At 67.3% G+C, this 26,968-nt stretch overlaps 5 protein-coding genes across 5 annotated transcripts; 2 read left to right on the forward strand and 3 right to left on the reverse strand.

The window, feature by feature from the left end:
• The first annotated feature begins 235 nt into the window (after nt 1-235).
• On the forward strand, nt 236-2,097 carry POLR1G (RNA polymerase I subunit G). The gene is made up of 3 exons (XM_082496814.1): nt 236-259; nt 840-978; nt 1,585-2,097. Exons 1-3 carry the CDS (start codon nt 253-255, stop codon nt 2,021-2,023), a joined length of 585 nt encoding a protein of 194 aa, XP_082352940.1. The 5' UTR covers nt 236-252; the 3' UTR covers nt 2,024-2,097.
• Nucleotides 2,062-4,762, reverse strand: ERCC1 (ERCC excision repair 1, endonuclease non-catalytic subunit). The gene is made up of 9 exons (XM_082496813.1): nt 4,622-4,762; nt 4,170-4,478; nt 3,891-3,994; nt 3,720-3,819; nt 2,797-2,873; nt 2,613-2,712; nt 2,441-2,512; nt 2,249-2,317; nt 2,062-2,167 (listed from the first exon to the last, which is right to left on the reverse strand). Exons 1-9 carry the CDS (start codon nt 4,718-4,720, stop codon nt 2,114-2,116), a joined length of 984 nt encoding a protein of 327 aa, XP_082352939.1. The 5' UTR covers nt 4,721-4,762; the 3' UTR covers nt 2,062-2,113.
• Nucleotides 4,763-5,965: 1,203 nt separating this feature from the next.
• Nucleotides 5,966-8,209, reverse strand: LOC309682720 (uncharacterized protein; the record flags this gene model as incomplete). Its single annotated transcript, XM_082496835.1, has 3 exons — nt 5,966-6,967; nt 7,441-7,622; nt 8,167-8,209. 3 exons carry the CDS (start codon nt 8,207-8,209, stop codon nt 5,966-5,968), a joined length of 1,227 nt encoding a protein of 408 aa, XP_082352961.1.
• A 1,876-nt stretch (nt 8,210-10,085) lies between these two features.
• Nucleotides 10,086-18,339, reverse strand: CLPTM1 (CLPTM1 regulator of GABA type A receptor forward trafficking; the record flags this gene model as incomplete). Its single annotated transcript, XM_082496812.1, has 14 exons — nt 10,086-10,580; nt 10,674-10,841; nt 11,044-11,179; nt 11,363-11,458; nt 11,544-11,734; nt 12,224-12,317; nt 12,548-12,792; nt 13,053-13,173; nt 13,661-13,746; nt 14,441-14,558; nt 15,104-15,262; nt 15,587-15,710; nt 18,088-18,194; nt 18,286-18,339. The coding sequence occupies 14 exons, from the start codon at nt 18,337-18,339 to the stop codon at nt 10,387-10,389; spliced, it is 1,893 nt and encodes a 630-aa protein (XP_082352938.1). The 3' UTR covers nt 10,086-10,386.
• Nucleotides 18,340-20,495: 2,156 nt separating this feature from the next.
• RELB (RELB proto-oncogene, NF-kB subunit) lies at nt 20,496-25,961 on the forward strand (the record flags this gene model as incomplete). The annotated part of the gene is made up of 10 exons (XM_082496836.1): nt 20,496-20,622; nt 20,721-21,205; nt 21,587-21,744; nt 21,961-22,052; nt 22,190-22,321; nt 22,688-22,792; nt 23,269-23,484; nt 24,296-24,364; nt 24,489-24,566; nt 25,399-25,961. The coding sequence occupies 10 exons, from the start codon at nt 20,496-20,498 to the stop codon at nt 25,695-25,697; spliced, it is 1,761 nt and encodes a 586-aa protein (XP_082352962.1). The 3' UTR covers nt 25,698-25,961.
• Nucleotides 25,962-26,968: the final 1,007 nt, after the last annotated feature.

The following is a 26,968-nucleotide window of genomic DNA, read 5'->3' on the forward strand; positions in this document are numbered from 1 at the left end:
CGCCCCCCCCCTCCCGCGCCCCCGGGGGGGTCTCTGCACCTTTAAACGGCGCCGCCGGACGAAGGCATTCCAGCCACGCCCACTGGAGGGCGGGGAGAGGGCGTGGCTCTGCTCTAGGCCACGCCCCCCGTCGGACCGCACCAACTGCCCCGCGGGGATGGGGGGGGAGTGGGTGCGGTCCCGCTCTGAGCGCCCGGGTGGGCGCGCCCGGGGGCAGGGCCAGGGGCGGGGCCACGGGGTGCACGCGGCGGCATGGAGGGTGAGCGGGGGGGATCGCACGGCGGGGGCATGGGGATATGGGGGGCACATGGGGGGTAGAGGGGACAAGGGGTGACATGGAGGGGTGTAGGGGGGTGTGGCGGCACGTGGGGTCCGGGGGGCGCTGGAGGGGGGGGACACACAGGGGGCTACGGGGGCACATGGGGGCTGGAGGGGTTATGGGGGCCATATGGGGTCGGGGGGCCATAGGGGGCTGGTGGGGTACATGGGGGCTGGAGGAGGGGGACATAGGGGGCGGGGGGGGGTCACGGGGGTGTGCTGGAGGGGAGGGGACATAAGGGCTTATGGGGAGCACAAGGGGGGACATAGTGGGGTATGGGGGGGACATGGGGGGCATATTGGGGCGGGGGGCGCTGGAGAGGTCATGGGGGACACATGGAGTCGGGGGGCGCTGGGGGGGGACATGGGCTGGTGGGGCACATGGGGGGCATATTGGGTCAGGGGGCGCTGGAGGGGTCATGGGGGACATGGGGGCTGGAAGGGGGGTGGGCATAGGGGGGGCCACGAGGGCAGGAGGGGGCACAGGGGGGTGTGACAGCCCGTGACCCGGCTGTCCCCAGGGCCGGTGCGGTTCCGGTGCCCCCCCGAGTTCGAGGCGGTGGCCCCCTCGCCCCCCCCCGGGCTACAGGGGGGGGCCCTGGGGGGTCCCTCCACCGAGCTGTGGCTCATCCGCGCCCCTGCCGACTTCTGCCCCGAGAGGTACACCCGGGGGGGGGGGGACGGGGGGGGGACAGGGACACCAGGGAGGGCAGTGACATCGGGGGGGGGTGTCATAGGGAAGCGAGGGTGTTATTGGGAGGATGGGGGGGGGACACAGTGACAACCAGAGGGGTCACAGTGCCATCAGGGTGGGTAGGGGGGTGGCAGGGGTGGTGACATCAGGGGGACAAGGGGTGGCAGTGACAACTGGGGGGGCACAGGGGGAGTGGCAGTGCCATCAGGAGGGTATGGGGGTGGTGACAACTTGGGGGGGTGTCACAGTGATGTGACAGTGCCAGTGGAAGCAGAGGGGGGGGACGGGACAGTGCCATTGGGGTGGGTGGCAGGGCTGGTGACATCAGGAGACACATGGGGTGGTGGTGACAACTGGGGGGGGGGGGGGGGGGGCAGGGGGAACGGCAGTGCCATCGTGGGGGACACACAACACAGTGACAATTGGGAGGGTGGTCACAGTGCCATTGGGGTGAGCAAGGGGCTGGCAGAGCCAGTGACATCAGGGTGGGCTCAGGGAGGTGGCGGCACCACCTCGGGGGGGTGACAGTGCCAGCGGCTGTGCCCCCCCTCCTTACTGTCCCCTCCCCACAGCCTGGAGGGCTGCACGGTGCCACTGGGGGGCTGTGGGCAGCTCCAGGCCCCCAGGGACGGGGACAGTGACGGTGACAGGCGGCTCTACGGGCTGCGGGGCATCCTGGGGGGGGCCGACAGCGCTCTCCTCCTGGCCCCGGACTCCCCCACCGGCCCCCTGGCTTGTGCCCCCCCCCTCCGCGGCTGCCTCACCATCACCGAGAGCTTCGGCCCCCCCCCCGGCATCCCGGTGATCGTCCCCACAGCCAAGAAGAAGAAGAAGAAGAAGAAGAAGATGAAGGAGCTGCTGGAGGTGCCTGAGGTGTCGACCTCCAGGAGGGCAGCGCCCAGTGAGGGGGTAGAGCGCAGGCCGGGACCCCCCCAGGACATTGAGGTGGCCCCCGGGGAGCCGGAGGTGCCCAAGAGGAAGAAGAAGCGCAAACGGGAGCAGCCGGAGTGACTCTGGGGACAGCGGGGTGTCCCCCCCCTGAAGCTGTGTCACTGCTTAATGCCATTTATTATAAAAAACAGAGATTTTGAGGGCGGCCGCTCATTTGGGGACCTTGAGGAAGGGCTCGTGCAGGACATCGAAGAGCCGTTTGGCCTGGGGATGGGGGGAGGGGGGGTGAGGGGGGCTGAGGGGCCACGTCCCCCCCCCGTGTCCCCTCATCCCCTCAGCACTCACCTTCTGGGGCCCGACGCCGGGGCAGAGGGACAGGTCCTCCTTGGAAGCATCCACCACGGCCGCCAGCGACTGCGCGACAGGCAGGAGGGTGAGGGGCGAGGGGGAAGGGGGGACAGGCGAGGGGCTCGGGGACGCGTCCCTGTCCCCCAGCGTGTCCCAGGAAGGGTGGCACGTCCCCAAGGGGTGACTCACCCCGAAGGTGGTGAGGAGGCTCAGTGCGTCTGTCTTGTTCACCGACTTGATGCTGGTCAAGCAGTCAGTCATCTGGGGGAGAGGGGGCAGGACAGGGAGGGGGGGGTGGTCAGGGGACTTTTGGGGTCCCCCGGGTCCCCAAATTGGGAGGCAGGGAGGGGGCATAGCTCACCCGGGAGAGGAAATCCTGCTCCACCCGCTCCTTCAGCAGGTCGGGCGGTTTCTGCTCGTAGGCCTTGTAGGTCTCCAGGTACCGCCCGGCCTCCTCGGGGCTGGGGAGGGCACAGGGAGTTGGGAGGGGACACCCACGGGTGACAGCGAGGTCCCTCACGGGTGACAGCGAGGACAGTCCCTACCTCCAAGCCAGCAGGAGGGTGCAGTCGGCCAGGATGCAGACTTTTGCCAGCTCCTTGAGCGCCTGGTGCGGGTCCTTCTGCGGAGAGACAGAAGGGACAGGAGAGTGAGGGGACAGGGACCAGAGGGGACAGGGACCAGAGGGGCGAGAAGATGGAGAGAGAGGAGCCCAAATAGCAAGGGGAGGAGGATCAGAGGAGCAAGAGGAGGGGATGGATGTGACCAGAAGTGGACCAGGAGAGCAAGGGGATGGGGACAGAGGGGACGGGGACGGAGGGGACTGGGACGGAGGGGACCAGGAGAGCGAGGGGACCAGGAGAGCGAGGGGACGGAGGGGACTGAGGGGACCAGGAGAGCGAGGGGACGGAGGGGACTGAGGGGACCAGGAGAGCGAGGGGACGGGGACGGAGGGGACTGAGGGGACGGGGACGGAGGGGACTGAGGGGACCAGGAGAGCGAGGGGACGGGGGGGACTGAGGGGACCAGGAGAGCAAGGGGACGGGGGGGACTGAGGGGACTGAGGGGACCAGGAGAGCGAGGGGACGGGGACGGAGGGGACTGAGGGGACCAGGAGAGCGAGGGGACGGGGACGGAGGGGACTGAGGGGACCAGGAGAGCGAGGGGACGGGGACGGAGGGGACTGAGGGGACCAGGAGAGCGAGGGGACGGGGACGGAGGGGACTGAGGGGACCAGGAGAGCGAGGGGACGGGGACGGAGGGGACTGAGGGGACCAGGAGAGCGAGGGGACGGGGACAGAGGGGACTGAGGGGACCAGGAGAGCGAGGGGACGGGGACGGAGACGGAGGGGACTGAGGGGACCAGGAGAGCGAGGGGACGGAGGGGACTGAGGGGACCAGGAGAGCGAGGGGACGGGGACGGAGGGGACTGAGGGGACCAGGAGAGCGAGAGGATGGGGCCTCTCACCACGTCAACCTGGAGCAGCAGCAGCTGCAGCCCATAGCTCCTGCCCAGGAGCCGCAGGCGGTCGTGGATGTAGCCAGGGTTGAGGTGGTGGTACCGCAGGCTGGGGGGGAAGACAGCGGGTCAGGGTGACACCGAGGGGACACCCAGCCCCTGCCAGGCGCCCCGGCTCACCTCAGGAAGAGGGCGCAGGTGCTCTGCCCCAGCACGTAGTCGGGGACGATGTCACCAAACTCCCAGGGGACATTGCGGACAAACTTCAGCACCGGGTTGCCCCGCTGTGGGGAGAGAGCAGGGGGTCGGGTTGGGGGGGGGGTCAGGACTGGGAGAGACAGTCCCCTGGTCCCCCTGCTTGTCCCAGGACACCAGGGGACAGTCTCCTCCCATGTACCATAGGGCCTGAGTGCCCCCAGACACCGGGGCATGGCCCCCCCAGGTGCCACCCCCCCTCACCTGCCGCGGGCTGACGACGATGCTGCTGCTCTTGGCGCCTGGTTTGAGCACGGGCAGGGGGGGCACGACCCCGGGGCCGCCCCCGCCCGGTACAACGCCCCCCGGGGGGCCACCGCCAGGCTCGGGGGCCGGGGAGGGGCGGGGGGTAGCCCCTGCCGCGCTGGCGGGAGCCGGGGCCGGTTCGGTGGCTCTGGGGGCGGCGGACTGCTGCACCACATACTCGGCGTAGGAGCTGGGCCCCGGGGGCGGCGGGGGGAGCGCGGGAGAGGGCCCGGAGGGGACCGTGGAGGGTTTGAAGAGCGACGGGACCTGGTAGGGAGGAGGGGGGAGCTGTGAGTGGGGCCTCCCACACCTCCCCCGGTCCCCCCGGGGCCTCCCGTAGGCCCCAGCGTCCCTCCCGGCCAACCCCGGGTCCCCCTCCCCGGTCACCCGTGGGGCCCGGCTGCCGGTACCGCGGGGTCGGTGGGAACCTCCTGCTGCAGCGTAAACCGATTCCGCTTCCCGGCCGGGGCCGGGGCCGGGGCCGGGGCCGGGTCTCCGGCCTCCTCCATGGCCGGGGCGGGGGTCGCAGGACCCGGGCCGGGCCGGAAGCGGGGTCAGAGGTCAACGCGGGGGACGCCGGGAGGGCTCCTGTGCCGCTGCGCCCGCCTCCCACCGCGCAGCCATTGGCCGCCGCGCTGTCAATCAAAAGGCACGGCTCCGCCTTCCCCTGTGTTGTTTGGCGCATGCGTGCTACGGCGCTCCTCCCACCTCCCACGGCGGTGAGCGGGGCTACGGCCCCGCGGCCACGCCCCCCGGCGTGGTGCGCACGTGGGCCGGGTGCCGCGGGTGACAGCCCGGACCACGCGTGTCCCCACGGCCCCCCCGTGTGTGTCCCCGTCCCGGGTCGGGGGCGTGGCAGCAGGGGACCGCGGGGACATGGAGGAGGGGACCCTGGGGACACAAGGGCAGGGCACAGGGGGACAGACCCCAGGGACATGGAGGGGACCCTGGGGACACAGGGGCAGGACACGGGGGGATGGACCCTGGGGACACAGAGGGGAATCTGGGGACACAGGGGTAGGACATGGGGGGGACAGACCCCGAGTAGATAGAGGGGGACCCTGGGGACACGGGTAGGACATGGGGGGACGGACCCTGGGGACAGAGGGGACCCTGGGGACAAAGGGGAAGGACACGGGGGGACAGACCCCAAGTAGATAGAGGAGGACCCTGGGGACACAGGGGCAGGACATGGGGGGACAGACTCCGAGTAGATAGAGGGGGACCCTGGGGACACAGGTAGGACATGGGGGGACGGACCCTGGGGACAGAGGGGACCCTGGGGACAAAGGGGAAGGACACGGGGGGACAGACACTGGGGACACAGAGGGGGACCCTGGGGACACAGGGGCAGGACATGGGGGCACAGACCCCGAGTAGATAGAGGAGGACCCTGGGGACACAGGGGCAGGACACGGGGGGAGACCTCAGGGACACAGAGGGGACCCCGGGGGGAGATCCCCAGGGACCACCAGGGACATAGAGGGTCCCCAGAGGACACTGTGTGGGGACCCCTGGGGCCACCAGAGCCACAGGACCCCACATGGTGGGGGGACCCCGGGGATGGGAGATGGGGGCCACCAGGGCCCCCCACCCTGGGGCTACTGGAGAAGGATGGGGGGGACGGGATGGGACACTGGGGGCCACCCAGTTAGGACACATGGGGGGCCCCAGGGACAGGACACGGGGGGAAACGCCAGGGACAGACTGAGGCCACACTGGGGACACCCCAAGACCTTTATTCCCCCCTACCCCTACACCCCCCCCGCCCCAACCCCTTCCCCGAAAGTGGGGGGCTCCTGGCAGGGAGTGGGGGGCGCTGGGGGGCCGTCCTCCCCCAGGTCATCGCGCAGGTGAAGGCAGGCGCGGGGCTCGCGGGCGGCATGGGCCAGTAGCCGCGTGTGCCAGCGCAGGGCGGCGATCTCCCGCTGGGTGCGCCGGTTCTGCCGGAGAAGGGCCCCCATACGGAAAGCCGCCTCCAGCAGCCCCCCCCGCCGCAGCAGCTCTGCCGTCACCCCCAGTCGCCGGTTTCGGCACCCCAGGCTCCCTACTGGGGTGGCCGCGGTGGTGACATCGTGGTGGGACGCGGTGACATTGTGGTGCGGTGCAGTGACATTTTGGCGGGTGGCGGTGACATCGTAGTGGGTGGCGGCGACATTGTGGCGGGACGCAGTGACATCGTAGTGGGTGGCGGCGACATCATGATTGGGCGTGGTGACATCGTGGCAGGTAGTGGTGACATCGTAGTGGGTGGTGGTGACATCGTGGCGATTGGCGGTGACATCATGGTGGGACAAGAAGACATCATGGTGGGATGCGGTGACATCATGATGGGATGCGGTAACATCGTAGTTGGTGGCGGTGACATCGTGGTGGGGCGTGGTGACATGGTAGTGGGCAGCGATGACATCATGGTGGGATGTGGTGACATTGTGGCGAGACGTGGTGACATCGGAGTGAGATGCGGTGACATCGTGGCAGGGTGTGGTGACATCGTAGTGGGCAGCGATGACATCATGGTGCGATGTGGTGACATCGGGGTGAGATGCGGTGACATCGTGGCGAGCAGTGGTGACATCATGGCGGGACACGGTGACATCATGGCGGGACACGGTGACATCACGGAGAGCGGCGGTTACATCGTGGCGGGCAGCAGTGACATCATGGTGGAACACGGTGACATCGTGGCAGGCAGCGGTGACATGGTGGCAGGACGCGGCGGGCAGCGGGGACTGGAGTAGGAGGAGCTGAGCCGGCTGCGGGAAGAAGGAGGAGGGGAATGAGCCCGGAGCCGGCACCATGCCGGAGAAGTGCGGTGCCGGAGCCACACTGTGCCAAACCGGTCCAGAGCCAGAGCTGCCCAGTGCCAGAGCAGTCCGGTACCGGCACAGAGCGGTGCTGGAGCCACGTGGCGCTGAACCAGTCCGGTGCCACAACAGCCCAGTGCCAAACCAGCCCGGTGCCGAAGCTGCGTGGTGCCAAACCAACCCAGTGCCACAGCAGTGCCGTGCCGGAGCAGACCTGTGCCGCTCTAGCACCGTGTCGGAGCCACGCGGTGCCAAACCAGCCCAGTGCCGGAGCCACATGGTGCCAAACCAGCCCAGTGCCATGGCAGTGCGGTGCCAGAGCTGCCCAGTACCAGAGCAGTTTGGTGCCGGCACAGCACAGCGCCGGAGCCACACGATGCCGAAGCATCCCGGTGCCGGATGCGGCAGCGCGGTGCCGTTACCTGCTGGAGGAGGAGGTTGTGGACGAGGTAGATGGGTGCCGGGCGGGCGAAGGGTTGGGCGCGTGCCGGGGCGGTGGGAGGGTGCTGCAGTGGTGCCGGCTGGGTGCCGGTGCTGGTACCGGTGCCCGGTGGTTCCTCCGTGTCCGTCTGCTCCCGCCCGCTCAGGTGCTCCGAGCTGGTGTCTGCCGGGGGGAGGGGGGGGGGGAGTGAGACCCGGGGACCCTCAATCCAGAGGACAGGGAGCCCCCAGCCCAGGGGACCCCCCAGTCCAGGGGACAGGGATCCCCCAAACCGGGGACAGGGACCCCCAGCCCAGGGGACCCCCAATCCAGGGGACAGGGACAAGAACCCCCAGACCGGGCACAGGGACCCCCAATCCAGGGGACAGGGACCCCCCCAAACCGGGGACAGGGACCCCCAACCCAGGGGACCCCCAATCCAGGGGACAAGGACAAGGACCCCCAGACCGGGCACAGAGACCCCCAATCCAGGGGACAGGGACCCCCCAAACCGGGGACAGGGACCCCCAGCCAAGGGGACCCCCAATCCAGGGAACAGGGACCCCCAGCCGAGGGGACCCCCCAAACCGGGGACAGGGACTGGACACAGCCCCCACCTGAGAAACCGGAGTCCTTCTCGGAGTCGCTGCGCAGAGGGGGCTGTGCCCCCCCGCCCCCCCCCCCGGCATTTTTGGAGGGACCCCGGTGGGGGTCGCAGGGGGGACACGGGACTCGGTGGCCACCCCCAACCCCTCCAGCTCAGCCGGCATCGGGGGGACCCCCTCCTGTGGGGGGGGACATGGGGACACTGGGTGGGGAGGGGGGGGTGTACTGGGGGCACACAGTGACGGGGGGGGGGGGCGGGGGGTGTTGGTGGCCCAGCGCTGGGTGAGGGTGGGGGGGTGACAGGGGGCGGGGGGGTGTGATCTGTCCCCAGTGTCCCCTGTCCCCCCAAAGCCCCCCATGTCGCCTGTCCCCCCAAATGTCCCTGTGCCTCCCTATGTCCCCCATTCCCCCAAATGTTCCCCTGTCCCCCCCACGTCCCCCTGTGTCCCCATGTCGCCTGTCCCCCCAAATGTCCCCGTGTCCCCACAGTGTCCCCTGTCCCCCCAAAGCCCCCCATGTCCCCTGTCCCCCCAAATGTCCCTGTGCCCCCCTATGTCCTCCATTCCCCCAAATGTCCCCCTGTCCCCCCGTGTCCCCCATGTCCCCTTGTCCCCCAAAGCCCCCCATTTCACCTGTCCCCTCAAACGTCCCCATGTCCCTCCCCCCCCCCCCCCCCCCCCCATACCTGCCTGGGTTCAGTGCCGGTACCGGGCGGGGGCGGCGCCCGGGCCCGATCCGGTTCGTGGGTCGGTGGCCCACAAACAGCAGGACCGTACCGGCGAGGGGGGAACCCGGTACCGGGCGGGGGGGCTCCGGTACCGGGAGATCCGGTACGGGCTTGGGGGAGGGGGGGGGGGGTCCGGTACCGGGCAGGGGGCTCCGGTACGGGGGGGGTCCGATACGGGCTAGGGGGGGTCCGGTACCGGGCAGGGGACTCCGGTACGGAGGGGTCCGGTACCGGGCAGGGGGCTCCGGTACGGAGGGGTCCGGTACAGGCTGGGGGGGTCCGGTACCGGGCAGGGGGCTCCGGTACCGGACCTTCCGGTACCGGTGTCGAGGGCGGGACCGGACTCCGGTACCGGCGGTGCCCCGGGGGCGGCTGTCGGTGACAGCGGCGGTCCCACCGAAGGCTGCCCGGGCCCCGCCCCCGCGGCGGACGGACGGACGGACGGTGCCGGCGGCCAATGGGCGCGGCCGCGACTCGGTGACGTTGGTACCGGCGCCACGTGCGGCCGCGGGGCCGGTGCTTCGCCACGTGAGGGGGCGTGGCCGCCACAGCACGTGGCCGCAGGGAGGTGCCGCCACCGGAGCCCCGTGACGGGCGGGGAGGGGCACACGGGAGGGACCCTCCGGGACCGGGACACCCACCCACCCCCACCCCCCGTGCAAAGGAGGGACCCTCGGAACCCCCCCACCCCCTCCGGTAACGGGACACCCTCCCCAGTGCCAGGAGCCCTCCCACCCCCCTCCAGTAAGCACCGGGAGGGATTCCCGGCACCGGGATACCCCCGGTACACGTGGACCCCCCACCCCGTGTGGGCGGGAGGGACCTCCAGGACACCCCCTCCCCAGCGGTAAGCACCGGGAGCGACCCCCGGGACCAACCCCCCACCTCCAGTAAGCACTGGGAGGGAGCTCCGGGACCGGGATACCCCCGGTACACGTGGACCCCCCCCCCCATGTGCACGGGAGGGAGCCCCAGGACGCCCCCCCCCGGTAAGCACCGGGAGGGACCCCCGGGACTGGGATACCCCCGGTACATGTGGACAGGGACCCCCAGGAACACCCCCCCCCCCCCCCCCAGTAAGCACCAGGAGGGAGCACTGGGATGACCCCCCTTGCTCCCAGTAAGCACTGGGAGGGACCCTCAGGACCCCCCCCCATCCCCCCAAGGGACATCCTCAGGGGATTTAGGGTGTCCCCCTTTTCTCTAGATGATCCCTGGGGGCCTATAGGGAGAACCCCAAACCCTCTTTGGATAGGGGGGGGGGTAGCAGCGGGGGCGGGGGGGGGAGGTGCGACGGGAGGGTGAGTTTTGGGGTGAAATCAGCTCTTTATGGAAGAGGTGACGCCGCGAGAACTCCGTGACACTGTCCTACACACCTGCACGATGGGATGGAGCGCACAACGTCGGGCGGGCGGGCGGGGGGGCGTGAAACACAGCGAAGGGAGGGGGGGGTCACGCAGCCACCCCCCCACCGCCCCCCAATCCCGGGGGAAATGGGGATGGGGGGGGGGGGGGGGCCAAAACACCCGGCGCAGCCGCTCCCCCCGTCCGGTGCCCGGCAGGGACGCCGGGTTTGGTAAAAACCGAGCAAAAGGGGATGGGGGGGGAGGGAAGTTAATCCTTCTTCTTGTCCTCTGGGGGTTTTTCCCCCCCTGGGGGAACCCCAGTGGGCAGCGTTGGGGGAGGGTTGGCGGGCAGGGGGGGTCGGGGGGAGACCTGGTCCTCCCCCCTGACGCCGAATTCGTTGACGCGCGTGAGGTCCACCCGGTAGATCCAACGTTGGTAGAGGTAAATGAAGAAGACGACATCTGGATGGAGGAAGAAGAAAAAGGTGAGGAGGAGGAGGAAGAGGAGGAGGAGGACGACAAGGACACCCCCAGGAGCCCCCCCCAGGGCCGTACCATCCCGCAGGCAGCCTATCCTGTACATCATGGGCATCTTGATGACGAAAGCGAAGAGGTCATCAATGAAGGTGTTGAGGGCTTTGTAGGTGAGCATCCGCCAGGGCAGGTGGGCCACCGACTTCAGCTTGTAGTTGATGAAGAGTTGGGGGGTCATGGTGATGAAGCCTGCAAAGATAGGGGAAGGCTCCTCGTTAGGGTAACGAAGCCCTGCCGGCACCGGTGAGACGCGCCTTCCATCGCCACCAGAACCACGGGAATGCAGGAGGAGGGGGGAAGGAGCTGCGTGCCCGGGGTGACACCCGGCGTTTCCCTCCTCTTCCTCGCTCCCCGGGGATTTGGGTACGCGGCGGCGAGCCGTGGCACTCACCGAAGGTGAGGAGGAAGCCGTAGAGCATGCTCAGCACCCACGAGTACCAGCCCTTGTGCTCCAGGTAGAGCAGGCTGTACACGGCGTAACAGCCCAGCAAGGGGAAGAGAATCCACGAGAGGTACCGAAAAGCCATCTGGGGAAACAGCGACACCAAACATCAGCCGAGAACGAGCCCGGCGCTTCCCCGGCTTCCGAGCAGCGGATCACAGCGCTGTCCCGGGCGAGTCCTCAAAGCGGGACAACAAAACAAGGGGACGCGTGCCGAGCTCGGCAGCGCCCGCTGTACCCCACCCCCCTCCCCCAGTCTCCGACTCACGTCATCGTACACCTTCGTGGAAGACTCGATATAAGTCGATTTGTCTTTGAAGGTTACGCGGGGAAACACTCCTGCCACCTTGTTCTCGCGGTCCAGCTGCCAACGGAGAGGGAAAAGGCGTCAACGAGCAGAACCAGCGGCACCGTCAGCCCCCCCGCCCTGCACCCGCGCCGCTGCTTACCCGGACGTCCATGACCTTTGTGATCTTCCAGAGGTCGATGAGGAGCCCGATGAAGACGCTGACTTGCACCACGAAGTTGGTTTCGTTGTCCAAGATGTAGAGGAGGACGACGAGGGACTGGAAGACGCCGAAGAAGACAGAGCGGACGGAGAGCCCCTCCAGAGATTGCCGGCTGTTCCAGAACTGGATGTCTGGTGGGAAATAGCCCAAACCGTCACCACACCGCAGGGGAAGGGGAACCCTCCCCAGTCCCGGCGGCTCCAGAGAGCTACTGCGGCACGTGCCCCGGTGGAAGGAGGGAGAGGAGCGGGCAATGCGATCGCCGGAGCCGAGCAGACACCGCAAAGCGCCATCTGTCATCAGCACAGGGACCCAGAAAACCACAAGTTTCCGGCTTTCTGCCCTCGAGTCGGCCCTGCGGCACGGAGGAGCGCCGGCTGCCTCACCACGTGCCGCAGTGGCCGCAGCCGGTGCAGGATGCGGTTGGGTTTGGCTACGGTTATTGAAGATGTCGCAGCATGTGGCCTTCAGCTAGCCAAGACCGTGCCGCAGCGTGAGGACGACGGCTCTGCCACCGCCATGGGGACAAGACAAGGTGGAGGGCAGGAGCGGGGAGAGGGTTTTGGGCCACGCCACTGCCGTGGGTCCTTCCCCTCTCTGCGGATGCCCGCGGCACTCACCGTTTTTGAAGGCCAAGAACTCGAAGATGCTGTGCACGATGGAGACGATGATGGTCAGCGCCAGCAGATAGGGGTTTGTCTCTAGGAGAGCAACCTGGAACAGGCGTCAAAAAAACCTCTCGGAGGCTCTGTCCCACCCTCCCGCTGCCCGACGCCCCGGCACACCATGGCAAAGAGGGAGGATCCAGGAGGATCCCGCCGGTCACGGGGCACCGGAGCACCGAGGAGGACGAAGGGTTTAATGGCTCACTACGGTTATGGCCTCCAAACTGCTCCAAAAGAGATGTCCTGATCTACAGGGGCAAGCGGGAGAGCAGATCTCACCTTCACCGAGTCCTGCTCCTCGTCTGACTGCTCGTAGAGGTCCTCTCCCAGGAAATTCCAGGGGGATTTGGTGCTCTGGGCGGCGTAGAGCTGCCAGCGCCACAGGGAGAGCGGGCAGAAGGAGAGGCGGAAGGGCAGGCGCTGCAGGGTCTCGTTGATGGGGAAATAGTCCTTCTGCAGGTTCCAGTAGTCGTTGAAGTAGAGGATGGGGTAGTAGTCGCCGCTGATGGCGTCAAACTTCACATCTGGAGCCGGGGGAAAGAGCAGAGGGAGGGCTGAGCAGGTGATGGAGCGGCGAGAGCCATCGTCACCGTCATCCCTCTCAGCAGCCGTCTGGGAGAGACCCAGAGGCCACCAGAGAGGTGGGGGTGACGCCAACGATGGAGAAACAATCCTCCATTCCGCACAAGAGCCTAAACTGGTCCTCCGAGGAGAGGGGACAGCAGGGCCAGCCCCAGAAAGCCGTCCTCGGAGCAGGGGAACCCCGACATGTCCCGGCACTTACACTGGTCCAGAGGGGGCGGCACGCTGCCCTTCACCCAGGGCGTGTGGTCATCCACCATGTTGATGGTCAAATTGGGGTGCCAGTGCGAGATGACCTCCACGGGACCGTAGTCTTCTGCCCTCTGCAATGAAAATACCACCGTCTCCATCACCGGCACAACGCCCGGCGTCCCTCCATCTCCCCCGGCGTCCCTCCATCTCCCCCGGCGTCCCTCCATCTCCCCCGGCGTCCCTCCATCTCCCCCGGCGTCCCTCCATCTCCCCCGGCGTCCCTCCATCTCCCCCGGCGTCCCTCCATCTCCCCCGGCGTCCCTCCATCTCCCCCGGCGTCCCTCCATCTCCCCCGGCGTCCCTCCATCTCCCCCGGCGTTAATCCACCAGTTTAAACAAGTCAGCAGAGGGGAGAGCGGGAAGGGGTTGAGTCAACCCTCCCATCCCCAAAATACTGCAAGAAAATCCTCCTCCTCGTCCCCCTTCGCAGAGCAGGAGGGGGAATCCCCTGCGGCACTTCCCGACAGCTTTGAGACGTGAATATTGAAGAGTTTGGCCAATGAGGTGCAAAAAAAAAATCCCAAACCAAACCACAGACAGAAAAAAAGAGCCGGTTACCTTGATCATTTCAGGGTCAGCCTCCGTCTCACCCGTCAGGAGGTTCTTGGTTTTCTGGAACCGCCGGCGCTTGTACTTGTTGATCACTGGAAGGAAAGAGGAGAGGTGAACGTTTCCAGCTCCACACAAGAAGGTTGGGAAGGAAATCTAAGGAGGTTACAGCCAGGACAGGCACGAGCCGACCGGAGAAGCCCGCTTCCCCTCACATCACCCCCCAGAACTAATTAATCTGGACCATCTCACAGATCTTCCAGTTATCAAAGAGAGAGGCTGTTAATTTGGGGGGCAACTAACCAGATTAACAGCCAAACCTTGGGGATAATCACATCACTGTTGGAGGAAAACACCGGAGATGAAGCATCCGGATCTTCCCATCCTGCAGGAAGACCTGAACATGGCAATTCCTTCCTCTTCTCAACGCTGACGTGGCTCCGCACCCCCCCATACAGGTAGGGACACCCCCCCCCCCCCCCCCCCCATAATGTGGATGGAAACCAAGAGCTTGCAGAGATTTAGAGAGGTTTTTCCTCCGTAGGTTGACAAAAGACAAATTCCAAGTGTGGAAAACTCAGGGAGCAGCCGAGCCCGGGCGCTGGAGGCCGCGGGGAGTCAGATATTTGCCCTCATCTTCCCTGTCGTGCCCCTGCCTTCGCTGAGCCAAGGCCAGAGCTCAGCCCGACTCCTTCGGGTTCCCGTTTCGGCACAGGAATCGGGGCGCCCCTTTCCCCAGCACCACCCCGGGGTCACCGCGCGCTGCCCTCCCGTCTCCCCGGGCCGTACTTCGTGACGTGTGAACGGTGGCGAGGCGCCTGTAGAGGTTTTTCTGCCTGGGGTCGGGATGGAAGCCGCTCTTCGTGAAGTACACGTGGATGTAAATGGAGCCGTTCTGCTGCACGCTCTGAAATCACCCCCCGAAAAGGCAGTTTCGGGTCGGGTGCGGTCGGAGCGGGGCGGTCGTATCCCCCGCTGCGGCACCCGTACAGCGCCTGGCACTGATGCCAACCATCCCCCTGCCACCAGCAACCCCGTACAAAAGCAAAGCACGAAGAAGCAGCCGCTGCCTCCCGGCACGTTGGAGGGCAGCACGCCTCCGGCTTGTGCCCTGCGACGGAGCAGACCTCAGCTGCTGTACGGCTCGGGGCAAAGCCGAAGCCTTTAACGGCTGGTCACCAAAACGACGGCCTCGAGCCCCATCACCTCCGCAGCACAGCCAGCAGAGAGACCAGCCCAACCCACAGCGTCTCACCCACCGTCCAAAGCGAAAGGGTTATGGATAAAGGCGATGGCAGGGACGCGTTGCGGCAGCCGAAGCCACTCCACGCCCGAGCTCCACACAGAGCTCCCGGGATGGCTTTGAGCACAGTCCCGGGCAATCCCCGCCAGCCCCTCGACGATCCCCGACTTGGCCTCAAACCTCCCAGAAAAAGTAGCGGGTGTGCCCACCTGCGAAATGTCGACTTCCCCGTAGTGTTCGTAGCAGCCGTCAGCGTTCTCCCCGCTGGTCCAGTCCCCGTAGACAAGATCCCGCTTCTGCCAGAACAGCGCCGAGCTGACGTTGAAGTCTGTAAAGTGCTCGTGCTCTGAGATATAAACGTAGAGGTCCTGCGGAGAGAGGAGGACGTCAGCTGCTGGCGGACGACTCAGCCCGATGGCGCGATATCGGCGCTCAAACCGCTCCCGCTCCGCTGTACGGCACCACAGCATCCCCTCCCAAGTCGGCTCGGCGCTCCGGTGAACCGGAGAAATAACTCTCGGCTGACGCCGCGCCGCCAGGACACCGCAGCCACGGGCAGAGCTACGGTTTATCTCTGCTCGATTTAAAATCTAGCTCAGCGTTTGAGCAGCAGGTCCAGTCACGGAGCCACCGCGCAGTCACCGCGTTGCCGGTCACCCAGGATGGGACGGTGCAGTTTTTGCCGGCGTTACCATTAAAGTGTCCTTGGGGAAGAGGTTTCGGCTTGGGGCTCGCGGCGTCCCGCCCGCGCTGCTTTGCTCCTGTGGCGCCGGCCCGCGGCGGAACCAGCTGCTGATGGCCCAGATGATGAAGATCCTGCGGGAGGAAGGGGGAGAAGGCGCTCAGGCATTTTAGCCGCCCTCCCCAGCCCAACTGGACGCAATCTCCTGAAAAAAAAAAAAAACAAACCAAACTTCCCCATTCCCTGAGGCGGGGCGGAGAGAAATCATTAGTGCCAAGCCCGAGTTTCAAAACTCTCTGTTCCCATCTATTTCCATCACAGCAGGCATTTGCCCTGGGGCGAGCGGCACCGGCCAGAGCAAACTGGTACTGGGCCAGTTCAGACCCAGCGCCAGGCACGGCGGGAGCACGGCGAAAGCGAGCAAAGGCGCCGGGCGCTCGCCTCAAGGACACAGCGAGAAAGTCAAGCTCCGAGGTATCCCGCAGAAGGCTGCCGATGGGTGTGTAAAGCATCCCTGGCACAGGATGGGGACGCCGGGGCGTCCCCAGATCCTGGCAGACATCCCGAGTCACACACGTGAGGAGCTCAGCCAAATTGACGCTGAACCAAGGGGACACCGAAGCCGCAGGACACAGCTGGCTCCCACGCGCGCGTGGTAGAAGCAATGGGGTCACCACACAAGCGAGGGGCAGACCCCAGCACACTCCCGGCCACGCCGGGACCTTCCAGCGGAGCCCAGAGCAGCCCCCGGCTCGCTCGCCACCTCCAAACCCACAGCTACGACGGTTCTCAACCTCTGGCGTGCAGCTGCGATCGCTCTCCAAAGCTCCCCGGGCCGCTCCCAGCACAGAGACTGGGACAAGTCCCTTCCGCACACTCTCCACAGCCCTCTGTGAGCCGAGCCAGGCAGCAGCGATTGAACATATTAAAAGAAATCGAGCCTTCTTCCCCTATTTTGGAAGGTTTTCGGCAGCGCGTCCCAAGGTACGAGGGTTTCCAGCTCTGGGTTTTTTGCTGGGTAAAGCGTGAGGAACGTTTTGTACATGGCCCAGGTGCCACTAAATCAGACTTTTCCCCTCCTGCCCTGCGCACGGAGCGACTGGATAACAAGCTTGGGAACGGCAGGCAGAGCCAGTGACCAAACAACGTCTCCCAGGACCAAGCGACGGCCACGGCTGCGCTTCCATGCTGTGAGCGGAAGAATCCGGAGACTCGGAGGTAAATCGGGATTTAGTTCAGCGTAACTCTTCATTGGGCTGAGCCACAGCATTTTGGAAAGCTCGAGAGCCCAAACAAGTCTCCCCGCGCGCTCCTGGCCGTGTCGCTGAACCGGAGGGAGCATGCAGGGCTCGGCACAGAGCCCACGCTCCCGGTTCTTCTGCAGCCCCATCGGCAGTTGTAAATCCGTGACCCAGAACATCGCCGTTTGCTCAGGAAAAGCTCGGGAGGATGTTGCTTCTTCCCAAGGTTTCGGGAATCAGACCTCTTTGCCTACGGAACGTGGTCATCACCCGCTCAGGGCTTTCCCTCTCGCCTCCTCCAGCAGCCAAGCACGACGGGTGGAATATTTCCGAGCGCTTCCGAGGGCACAGCTCCGTTGACGATGAGACAGTGTCGCGCTCTCCCCACTGGTTTTGCTGACCAGGACACCAGATCTGCTGGGGAGACGGCGCTTTGGAAAGGAACGAACCTGCCCTCGGTGGGACGGGAAGGAGGAGACGGACGGAGGAGACACAGAGCGGGAAGGCAGCTCTTGGATGCGAGGAAAAGTCATCGCTTCCAGGAAGGGATTCACAACCGGTCTGAGAGCTGAGATCTGCCGGCTCCGGCATCGGCCTCCTCACCACAACGCAGGGAAAGCCGGGAAGAACAGCGCATCCAGATGCACAATGCCGGCTCCAGGCACGCCAGTGGAAATTTCCTGACTTACTCCTTCCGCACAGAAGCGGGAGTGATCCGGGACAGGGGCTCAGCACCGCACTGGGAGTTGTCCGTGCCGCGGCGTGGACTTTGAATCCCTCACTGCGAGGTGCAGGGAGCGCCGGTGGCTCCTCGGAGGAGCCCGGCAAGCGTCGGCTGCTCCTGCCTGGGGTAAGCCAGACCCTGGGCTTCCAAGCAAAAACCAGGAAGAAGCTCAAGAGCACAGAAAAAGCCCCATACCGGCAGGGGAAGAGGGTCAGCAGCCCCACGGCCTTCCCTCCTCCCGGGAGAACACCCAACATGTGGGGACAGGCAGCACCGGTCTCCCATTCCCCGGGACCCCGCTGAGCCCCCGGGACGGCGGGGACGAGCCGCCTGCCCGCCCCGGGGACAAGCCGCCTGCCTGCCCCGGGGACAGCGGGGACGAGCCGCCTGCCCGCCCCGGGACCCCGCCGCCGCCCCGGGGACAGCGGGGACGAGCCGCCTGCCCGCCCCGGGACCCCGCCGCCGCCCCCGGTGCCACGGCGGGCCGGTGGCAGGGTGGGGGAAGGGAAGGAGATCGGCGGGCCGGTGGCCCCGAGCAGGGCTCACCTGAAGAGGACACCTTTGATGACCTGCCAGGCGTTGGGCGCCGGCTGCTGCCGCTGCGTCTCGGCCGCCGCCGCCTCGCCGCCACCGGCGCTGCCGTTGCTGGTCACCTACGGGAAAGGAGGAGGGAGGCGCGCGGTACCGTCAGCCGAGCGGAACTCCCCCACCCATACGGCCCCGGTCTCCCCGGCCCGTCCGTACCTGCCCCGGGCCCGGCGCGGGCCCCGCCGCCACCTCCGTCCCCGGCGCCGCCATTTTCCTGCGCCGCCGCTCCACCGCCGCTCTCGCGAGACCGCCGCCGGCGCACACGTGACGGCGAGGGGCGGGGAAGAGGGCGGAGCGAAGCCGGGAAACCACCACCCAGCTCCCAGCCCCGCCTTCGCCCTGGGGTGACGTCACCGCCGGCGGAGCCAATGGCGGCACCGCCCGCGCCGGGGTTTCCCGACACGCCCCGCGGCGGTGACCTCAGCGGTCGCAGCCAATGGCGGCGCCGCCCGCGCGGGGATTTCCAGCTACGGCGGCCGCGCGGCCTCGGGGGCGGACGGGGGGGCCGGCTCCGGTACCGGCACCGGGCCCGGCGGGACATGGCCCTGCCGCTCGGTGAGCCCCGGCACCGGGAGGAGGGGGGCTGGGGGCGGGGGGGGGAACCGGGGCCTGGCCCAGGGGTGGAGGAGGCCCGATCCCGCCGGGGGGGCGACGGACACAACCGGGACCTGCTGGGGGGGGGGCTGCGGTGATAGGGGCCTACCCGGGGAATACCTGCGGCTGCGGTGTGGAGGGGGCCGGTGCCTTGTAAGGGGGGTGAGCCGGTGGACCCTGCCTGGGGAAGGGGCGTCACCGGGGGGGGGGCGGTCTCGGGGACCCCCGGTTCCTGCCCGGGGGGCGGGGTCACCGGTGGGGCGTGGTACCGGGGTCCCCGGGTTCCTGCTCGGGAGGGATCACTGGGGGTGCGGTCCTGGGAACCCCCGGTTCCTGCCCGGTGGGGTGGGTATCACCGGGGGGGGCGGTCCTGGGGACCCCCAGTTCCTGCCCGGGGGGGGTGGGTATCACCGGGGGGGTGCGGTCCTGGGGACCCCCGGTCCCTGCCCGGGAGGGATCACTGGGGGGGGTGCGGTCCTGGGGACCCCCGGTCCCTGTCTGGTGGGGGGAAACACCGTGAAGGACGGTCCTGGGGACCCCCGGTCCCTGTCCGGTGGGGGGAAACACCGTGAAGGACGGTCCTGGGGACCCCCGGTCCCTGTCCGGTGGGGGGAAACACCGGGAGGGGTGGTCCTGGGGACCCCCGGTCTCTGCCTGGAACGGGGGAGGGTGTCCTGGTGACCCTCAGTCCCATCCCTGGGGGGTGGAATTACCGGGGGGGGGCGGTCCTGGGGACCCCCGGTCCCTGCCCGGTGGGGGGAAACACCGTGAAGGACGGTCCTGGGGACCCCCGGTCCCTGCCTGGAACGGGGGAGGGTGTCCTGGTGACCCTCAGTCCCATCCCTGGGGGGTGGAATTACCGGGGGGGGGCGGTCTTGGGGACCTCTGGTCACTGCCCAGGGGGGAGTGGGGTGTCACTGGGGGGGTGTGCTCCCAGGAACCCCCAGTTCCTGCCTGAGGAGGGCCAGTGCTTATCATGGGGATCCCCTCACACTTCCTCTGGGGGGGCAGCAGCTGTCCCCGGGGGGTGTCATGGTGCTGCGGACCCGGGAGGGGGGGGCAGATCCTGCTTTGGGGGGATCCTCGTCCTGGGGATCCCCTCACTTCTGTCCCGGGAGGGGGGGGGGCTGGTCCTGCTTTGGGGGGATCCTCGTCCTGGGGATCCCCTCATTTCTGTCCCGGGGGGGGGGGAGGGAACATGATCCTGGGGAAGCCCCGATTCCTTTTTCTGGGGGGGCTTTAATCCCTTTGCTGGGGGGGGTGACCCTCTGGGCCCCCCCAGTCCTACTCTGTGGGTTGACGGTCACGTGTCCCCACAGGAGCTGCCCTGCAGGATCCCAGCCTGGCCATGGCGCACGCCGCACCCGTCACTGGTAAGACACACACCCCCTCCCCCAATCCTGCTGTCCCTTCCTGGGGGCGACACCCCCTCCCTGGGACCCCAGCTTGGCCCCTGCAGGCTGGGGGTGCCCCTCAAGGCCCCCCCCCCCGCGGGGTGGGGAGGTGCTGGAGGGAGACTCAGGGGGGGTTTTGTCTTTTCAGATGATTTAGGTGAGTGGATTTTGGGCAGCCGGTAAGTTTTGCCACAGGTTTTTGGGGAACCTCGGCCAGAGCAGGATCCAGGAGTCTCAGGTGACGGAGCTGGTGATGGGGTGCCCCCCGCTTTGCATGTCTGGACTGGCCAAATCTGTCCTCCCCGGGGCCGCAAGCAGGATTTGGGGTGCAGAGCTGTGTGCTGTAAAGCAATGAATGCCCCCCCCCCCCCCCCGGGGATGCGATGGGGTCTGGGGGAGGGGGTTCCTCCCAATAGCTCCATCTTCTACCCTGAGCACGAAGGAAGCGTTTGTGGGTGCAAACAAGGCAGGATCCGGCCAGTCCTGTCCCCTCCCCTGGCTGAGGGCAAACGAGGGGGGGGCATGCAAGCCCCGAGGGGTCTCCACCAGGATTGGGGATCCTCCCGGTCCTGGGACTGCACTGACGCCCTCCTCATCCCCCAGAGATCATCGAAGAGGTCATGAAGGAGGACGGTTTCCAGCCGGATCCGGCCCCCATCCTGCCCAAAGCGTTGCCCAAAGGCTCAGCCAAGCTGGTGGCCCGTGGCTCCAGCCCTGCGGTGGCCACCCGGCCGCTGCGCCCGGTGGAGCCCTGCCCGCTGGCAACCGGGCTGGCGCCTTACGGTGCCGCGGTGCTGCCGGCCGACACGAGGTCCCCGCAGCTCACCCAGAGCCTCAGCACCCTCTCGCTGTCACCCAAGCTGGTGCCGCGGGGCACGACGGGCGCTGGCGGGCGGCACCGTTGGTCTCCGGCCACTGAGCACGGCAAGGACCAGCTGGAGGAGCTGCTGGAGCCGCCCAAGCTGGTGATCACGGAGCAGCCCAAGCAACGGGGCATGCGATTCCGCTACGAGTGCGAGGGCCGCTCAGCCGGCAGCATCCTGGGCGAGAGCAGCACCGATGCCAGCAAGACACTGCCGGCAATTGAGGTGAGTGTGCCGTGGTGCCGGTGCTCAGCTTGGAGGTAGCCCAAGGTGGGCGGGCGGAGGTTGGGGGGCTGCCAGAGCCCTGGGGGTGCCAGGGGGGAATATGCATGAGCCCCATGGGTGTCAGGGTGCTCAGTGCCCATCCTTGAGCATAGCGACCTTCCACGGTGGGAGATGCCGATGGCTCGCGTCTCCCCAGGGTGGCGGGTGCCAGTTGGGGGCTGGAAGGTGCCCGACCCCCGTGGGGTTATGTTGGGACCTCATGGGTGGGGAGGTGGTCGCACCCTAGTGTGTGCTGGGGTGCTTTCCCCTCTCCGTGTCTCTGGGCACGGGCACCCCGTGTCGCTGTACCCGGTGTCACGCCAACGGCTCGTGTCTCCCCAGCTGCTCAACTGCCACGCCATCCCCGAGGTGAAGGTGACGGCGTGTTTGGTGTGGAAGGACTGGCCCTACCGCGTCCACCCCCACGGCTTGGTGGGCAAGGACTGCAGCAACGGGCTCTGCGAGGTCATCCTCAAGCCCCAGACCAACCCCAAGCACAGGTACACGACGTCAGGATGAGTCCCATCACCGGCATCGGGCTGGGACAGAGACCTTGCACCGGGACACTGGTATCAGCTCGTGCTGCAGCCGACACCGGCAGGATGAGGGCTGGTTTTTGGGGGGTTCCCTGGGCAACAGGAGGCTGGGAGGGACAGGACCCCTGGGGTTTTGGATGCAGGGAGCCGCCTCCCCAGTACGTTTCTGCTCCCCGGCAGCTTTAGCAACCTGGGCATCCAGTGCGTGAAGAAGAAGGAGATAGAGGCGGCCATAGAGAAAAAGCTGCAGTTGGGCATCGACCCCTTCAAAGGTGGGAGTGAGGGGGGCTCAAGCGGAGCCGTTCTGGGGGGCTGAGACCCTATCGCTGCGGGGGATCCAGATCCCGTGGGGCTGACCCCCGCCCCTGCCCCGTGGGGTCGCTGACTGGCCCCTCTCCTCTCCCCGCAGCCGGTTCCCTCAAGAACCATCAGGAGGTGGACATGAACGTGGTGAGGATCTGCTTCCAGGCCACCTACAAGGACGGCTCCGGGCAGATGCGGCACCTCAGCCCTGTGCTCTCAGAGCCCATTTTTGACAAGAGTATGTGGTGGTTGGGGGGGGGGGGTTTCATGACCCTGGTGGGGCCACCAGACCCCCAGAACCCTCCCTGGTCTGAGATGGGGCGGGTGGTGAGGCTGCAGGAGCCAGTTCCTCGCCAGGTCCTGGCTCAGGCTGCAGGGTTTGGCTAGGGTTGGTCCCCTGTGGCCGGTGAGGGTTTGTCCCCTGTGCCCAGGGTGGGATGGTCACCTGCGTCCTACAAGGTTGGTCACCTGCGCGAGGGCTGGTGGGGAAGAGATGATGACGACAGGGATGTCCCCGGTGCCCTGGTCGGGTTGCGGTGCGGTGCCCGGGCGGTTTGGGAGCCACTGTGTCAGCTCGCAGCCTGAGCCCTGGCGCTACCCTCAGAGTCCACCAACACTTCGGAGCTGCGGATCTGCCGGATGAATAAGGAGAGTGGTCCCTGCACGGGTGGCGAGGAGCTCTACCTGCTCTGCGACAAGGTCCAGAAAGGTACTGGGAGGCAAACTGGGAGCCCCGCAACCCCGAGGGCATCTTTGGGGGCTCCCGGCAAGCCAGGATGGGGGTGAAGGAGGATGTGGAATGCTGGAGCTGCCGGAAAGTTTTAGGGATGGGTCCAAATGGAGTTGGGAGTTGGGAACTGCCACCTCCTCCGGGGTCCTAAACACCTCTGGGTGCTGGAAGGGGAACCGTGGGTGCTAGAGGAGGTGGGGGGGGAAGGGGGTCCTGCAGCCTCCCAACCCCTCTGTTGTAGGGGAAGGGCTCCCGGGCTGGGGTGGGGGAGCACCAGAGAGAGGAGCCCAAGTCATGATGGAGAGACCTTGGGTGCTTGTGGGAGGTGTGGAAGACAGGAAGGGGTGACCTGGAGACAGGAAAGGGGGACCTCATGGTGTTGGAGTAGGGCCCCCAAGTGTCAGTAGGTGACTGAGGGGCCTCACTGACCACCCCCACCCCCAAAATCCCCACAGAGGACATTGCGGTGGTTTTCCGGAAGGAGACGTGGGAGGCGCGGGCGGATTTCTCGCAGGCCGACGTTCACCGCCAGGTCGCCATCGTCTTCAAGACGCCGCCGTACCAGCACCTGGAACTGGTCGAGCCCGTGGAGGTGGAGGTCTTCCTGCAGCGCCTCACCGACAGCGTCTGCAGCGAGTCCTTCCGCTTCACCTACCTGCCCAAGGACCACGGTATGCATGCGGCCACGCGCCCTGGGAGGGGAACGCCAGGACCACGGGATGGGGACAGGACCCCCGGAGTTGGGATGTGGCCCCCCCCTAGGATGGGGACAGCCCACCTGGGATGGGGACGGGGCACTCGGAGCAGGATGAGAGGGACTGAGGACACCCCAGCTGTGATGTCAACTCCCGGGATGGGGACAAGGCTTTGAAGGGTGGGGACATGGAGCGGGGACAGGACCCCCAGGGTGGGGATGTGGACCCCCCAGGATGGGGACATCCCACCTGAGATGGGGACGGGGCACTCGGAGCAGGATGAGAGGGACTGAGGACACCCCAGCTGTGATGTCAACCCCCGGGATGCAGACAAGGCTTTGAAGGGTGGGGACATGGAGAGCGGGGACAGGACCCCCAGGGTGGGGTTGTGGCCCCCCCAGGATGGGGACAGCCCACCTGAGATGGGGACGGGGCACTCGGAGCAGGATGAGAGGTACTGGGGACACCCCACCATGATGTCAATGATAGCCCACAGGATTGGGGACAGAGCCCCGGGATGGGGACACAGAGCGGGGACAGGACCCCCGGGGTGGGGATGTGGCCCCCCCAGGATGGGGACAGCCCACCTGGGATGGGGATGGGGCACTCGGAGCAGGATGAGAGGGACTGGGGACGCCCCAGCTGTGATGTCAACCCCCAGGATGGGGACAAGGCTTTGAAGGATGGGGACACTGGGACAGGCTCCCAGCTTGGGGACAAGGCTGACAGGGTGAGACCTGGTTGGGGGGACCCTGGCACTGACAGCCCCCCCTGCCCCTCCCCGCAGATGCCTACGGGGTGAACGTGAAGCGGAAGCGGGGGATGCCCGACGTCCTGGAGGAGCTCTCGGGCTCAGGTGAGTGCTGGCATGTGTGTCCCCCCCCCCTTCCCCTGCAGAGGGGACCCCAAAACCGGGGTGTCCCCTCCCTCCCCATGGCGGGGTGCTCCCCTCACCGCCCCCCCCCCCCCCGGCCCCGCAGATCCGTACGGGATCGAAGCCAAGAGGCGGAAGAAGCCGCCGGGATACATGGATCACTTCGCACCACTGCCGGTGGCAGGTGGGGCCCAGAGGGGGGAACACGGGGGGGGGGAGGGACAGGGGTTGGGGTGCCCCAGTGGCACCCACAGGCTGAGGGGGGATGGGGGGGGGTTGGCCCTGGGGTCAGAAGAGCCCCCTCAAAGGTGGGAGGTGTCCCCAGGTCACCCCTGGGGTTGGGATGTCCCCTGGGACTCCCCCCCCCCCCCCCCATTGTGTGGGTCACCTCCAAGGTTGGGAGAGGTCCCCAAGACCCCCCTGCCACAACAGGGTACCCCCCAGGGTGGGAGAGGTCCCCAAGGCCCCCCCCACATCCCCAGGGTCCCCCCCAGGGTTGGGAGAGGTCCCCAACACACCCCCCCCAACACGGGGTCACCCCTAGGGTGGGAGAGGTCCCCAAGGCCCCCCCCCATGTCCCCAGGGTCACCCCCAGGGTGGGGAGACATCCCCAAGACCCCCCCTGCCACCACAGGGTCCCCCCCGGGGTGGGGAGAGGTCCCCAAATACACACACCCCCGCCCCCGTCCCTAGGGTCACCCTCAGGGTTGGGAGATGTCCCCAAGCCTCCCCCTGCCACCACAGGGTCCCCCCCAGGGTGGGGAGAGGTCCCCAAGACACCCTCCCCCATGTCCTCAGGGTCACCCCCAGGGTGGGGAGACATCCCCAAGACCCCCACCCATCATGTCCCCAGGGTGGGGAGCTGTCCTTGGGACACCCCCGCAACCCGCCATCCCCCCCAGTTTCGCCCCCCCCCAGCCCTGTTGTCACTGCAGGAGGGTGTCGGGGGGGGGGTGGGTCAGGAGAGCCCCTCCCAAGCCCCCCCCTCTCTCTCTGCCCCCTCCCCCCCCCCCCAGAAGACGCCTTCGCCCTCTTCGCCGCAGAGCCGGAGCACTTCGACAGCCTGTCTCAGCTCTACGTCCCCTTCGTGTCCCCCCAAGGTCACCGCGAGGTGCTGCCCCCCCCCTACCCCCCCACGGACTTCCCGCCTTGTCTGGGTCCTGAACTGTTGGCCGAACCCTACGCGTCCCCCCCCCGTGGCCCCCCATTCCCCCCACCGACCCCCACCGACCCCCACCCCACCGCCAGCCTGGTGGGCACCCACATGTTCCCCGGCCACTACAAGGACACCGATCTGCGCCTTGGGGATGTCTGAGCCCCCCCCCCCAGAACCCCAATACCCCCCACCCCACCACCACCAAACTGGGGGGTCCCCCCCCGTGCCCCCCACCCTGCCCCAGGCTGGCTGGCCCCGCCGGGGCGGCACCGAGCCCCCCGGAAAGGACCTCCCCCCCCCCCAATTAAGCCGCTTTGCACTATATTTATAGGGGGGGACCCTCCGGTGGCCCCAGGGGGGTACGTGGTGGCCCCCGGTGGGGGACAAGTGCCACCACCCTGGTCTCGTGGGTCCCTCGTCACTGTGCGCCGCGGGGGGGTGGGGTGGGGGGGTGGGCAATAAAGCCATGGACACCATCACCTGCCTTGTCCTGCCCCGGGGCTGGGGGGGGAAGGGGGACACTGGGGGTAGTGGGGTAACTGGTTGCTACTGGGAGTCCCACGAGGAACCCCCAGGCACAGCAAAGAGGGGGCAGCAGGACCAGTCTGCCCAGTATGGGACTGGGACAAGCCTGAACCTGTGTAGTCCTGGGACTGGCACCAGGACCAGCCTGACCCATGGGACTGGGACCAGCACTGTGACCAGTCTGGCCCAGTATAGCCCTGGAACTGGGACGAGCCTGAACCAGTATAGCACTGGGACTGGGACCAGCACCAGGACCAGTCTGGCCCAGTGTAGCCTTGGGACTGGGACCAGCCTAGCCCAGTAAAGCCATTGGATTGGGACCAGCCTGCCTCAGTGCAGCCCTGGGACTGGGACGAGCCCGAACCAGTATAGTCCTGGGACTGGGACCAGCACCAGGACCAGCCTGCCCCAGTAGAGCCCTGGGACTGGGAGCAGCACTGGGACCTGTCTGGCCCAGTATAGCCCTGGGACTGGGATAAGCACCGGGACCAGCCTGGTTCAGTGGGACCAGCACCAAAACCAGCCTGTCCCAGTATAGCTTGAAGGCTGGGACCAGACTGCCCCAGTATAGCCCTGGGACTGGGACTAGAACCACCTGCCCCAGTATAGCCCGAGGGCTGGGACCAGCACTGGGACCAGCCTGGCCCAGTATAGCCCTGGGACCAGGATAAGCACCAGAACCAGCCTGCCCCAGTAGAGCCCTGGGACTGGGACCAGCACGAGAACCAGCCTGACCCAGTAGAGCCCTGGGATCGGGACCAGCCTGGCCCAGTAGAGCGCTGTGACTGGGACCAGCACGGGATCCGTGCCCCGCCCTCGGGGGGGGTAGTACTCCTTAAGCCCCGCCCCTGCCATTGACTCCTCCCCTTCACGTGATCGCCCTGCCTCCTGCCTCCCGCCGCGGC

Source organism: Vanellus vanellus (assembly GCF_965231255.1).
Source record: "Vanellus vanellus genome assembly, chromosome: 31".
NCBI lineage: Eukaryota > Metazoa > Chordata > Aves > Charadriiformes > Charadriidae > Vanellus > Vanellus vanellus.

What these genes read in the sequence shown, in the direction of transcription:
- POLR1G (XM_082496814.1), top strand. An exon ending in GCCGACTTCTGCCCCGAGAG is followed by an intron (nt 979 to 1,584) that starts GTACACCCGGGG and finishes CCCTCCCCACAG; the next exon opens with CCTGGAGGGCTGCACGGTGC.
- ERCC1 (XM_082496813.1), bottom strand. Translation starts at nt 4,720, where the DNA reads ATGGAGGAGGCCGGAGACCCGGCCCCGGCCCCGGCCCCGGCCCCGGCC. An exon ending in TCGTCGTCAGCCCGCGGCAG is followed by an intron (nt 3,995 to 4,169) that starts GTGAGGGGGGGT and finishes CTCTCCCCACAG; the next exon opens with CGGGGCAACCCGGTGCTGAA. An exon ending in ACCCTCCTGCTGGCTTGGAG is followed by an intron (nt 2,713 to 2,796) that starts GTAGGGACTGTC and finishes TGCCCTCCCCAG; the next exon opens with CCCCGAGGAGGCCGGGCGGT.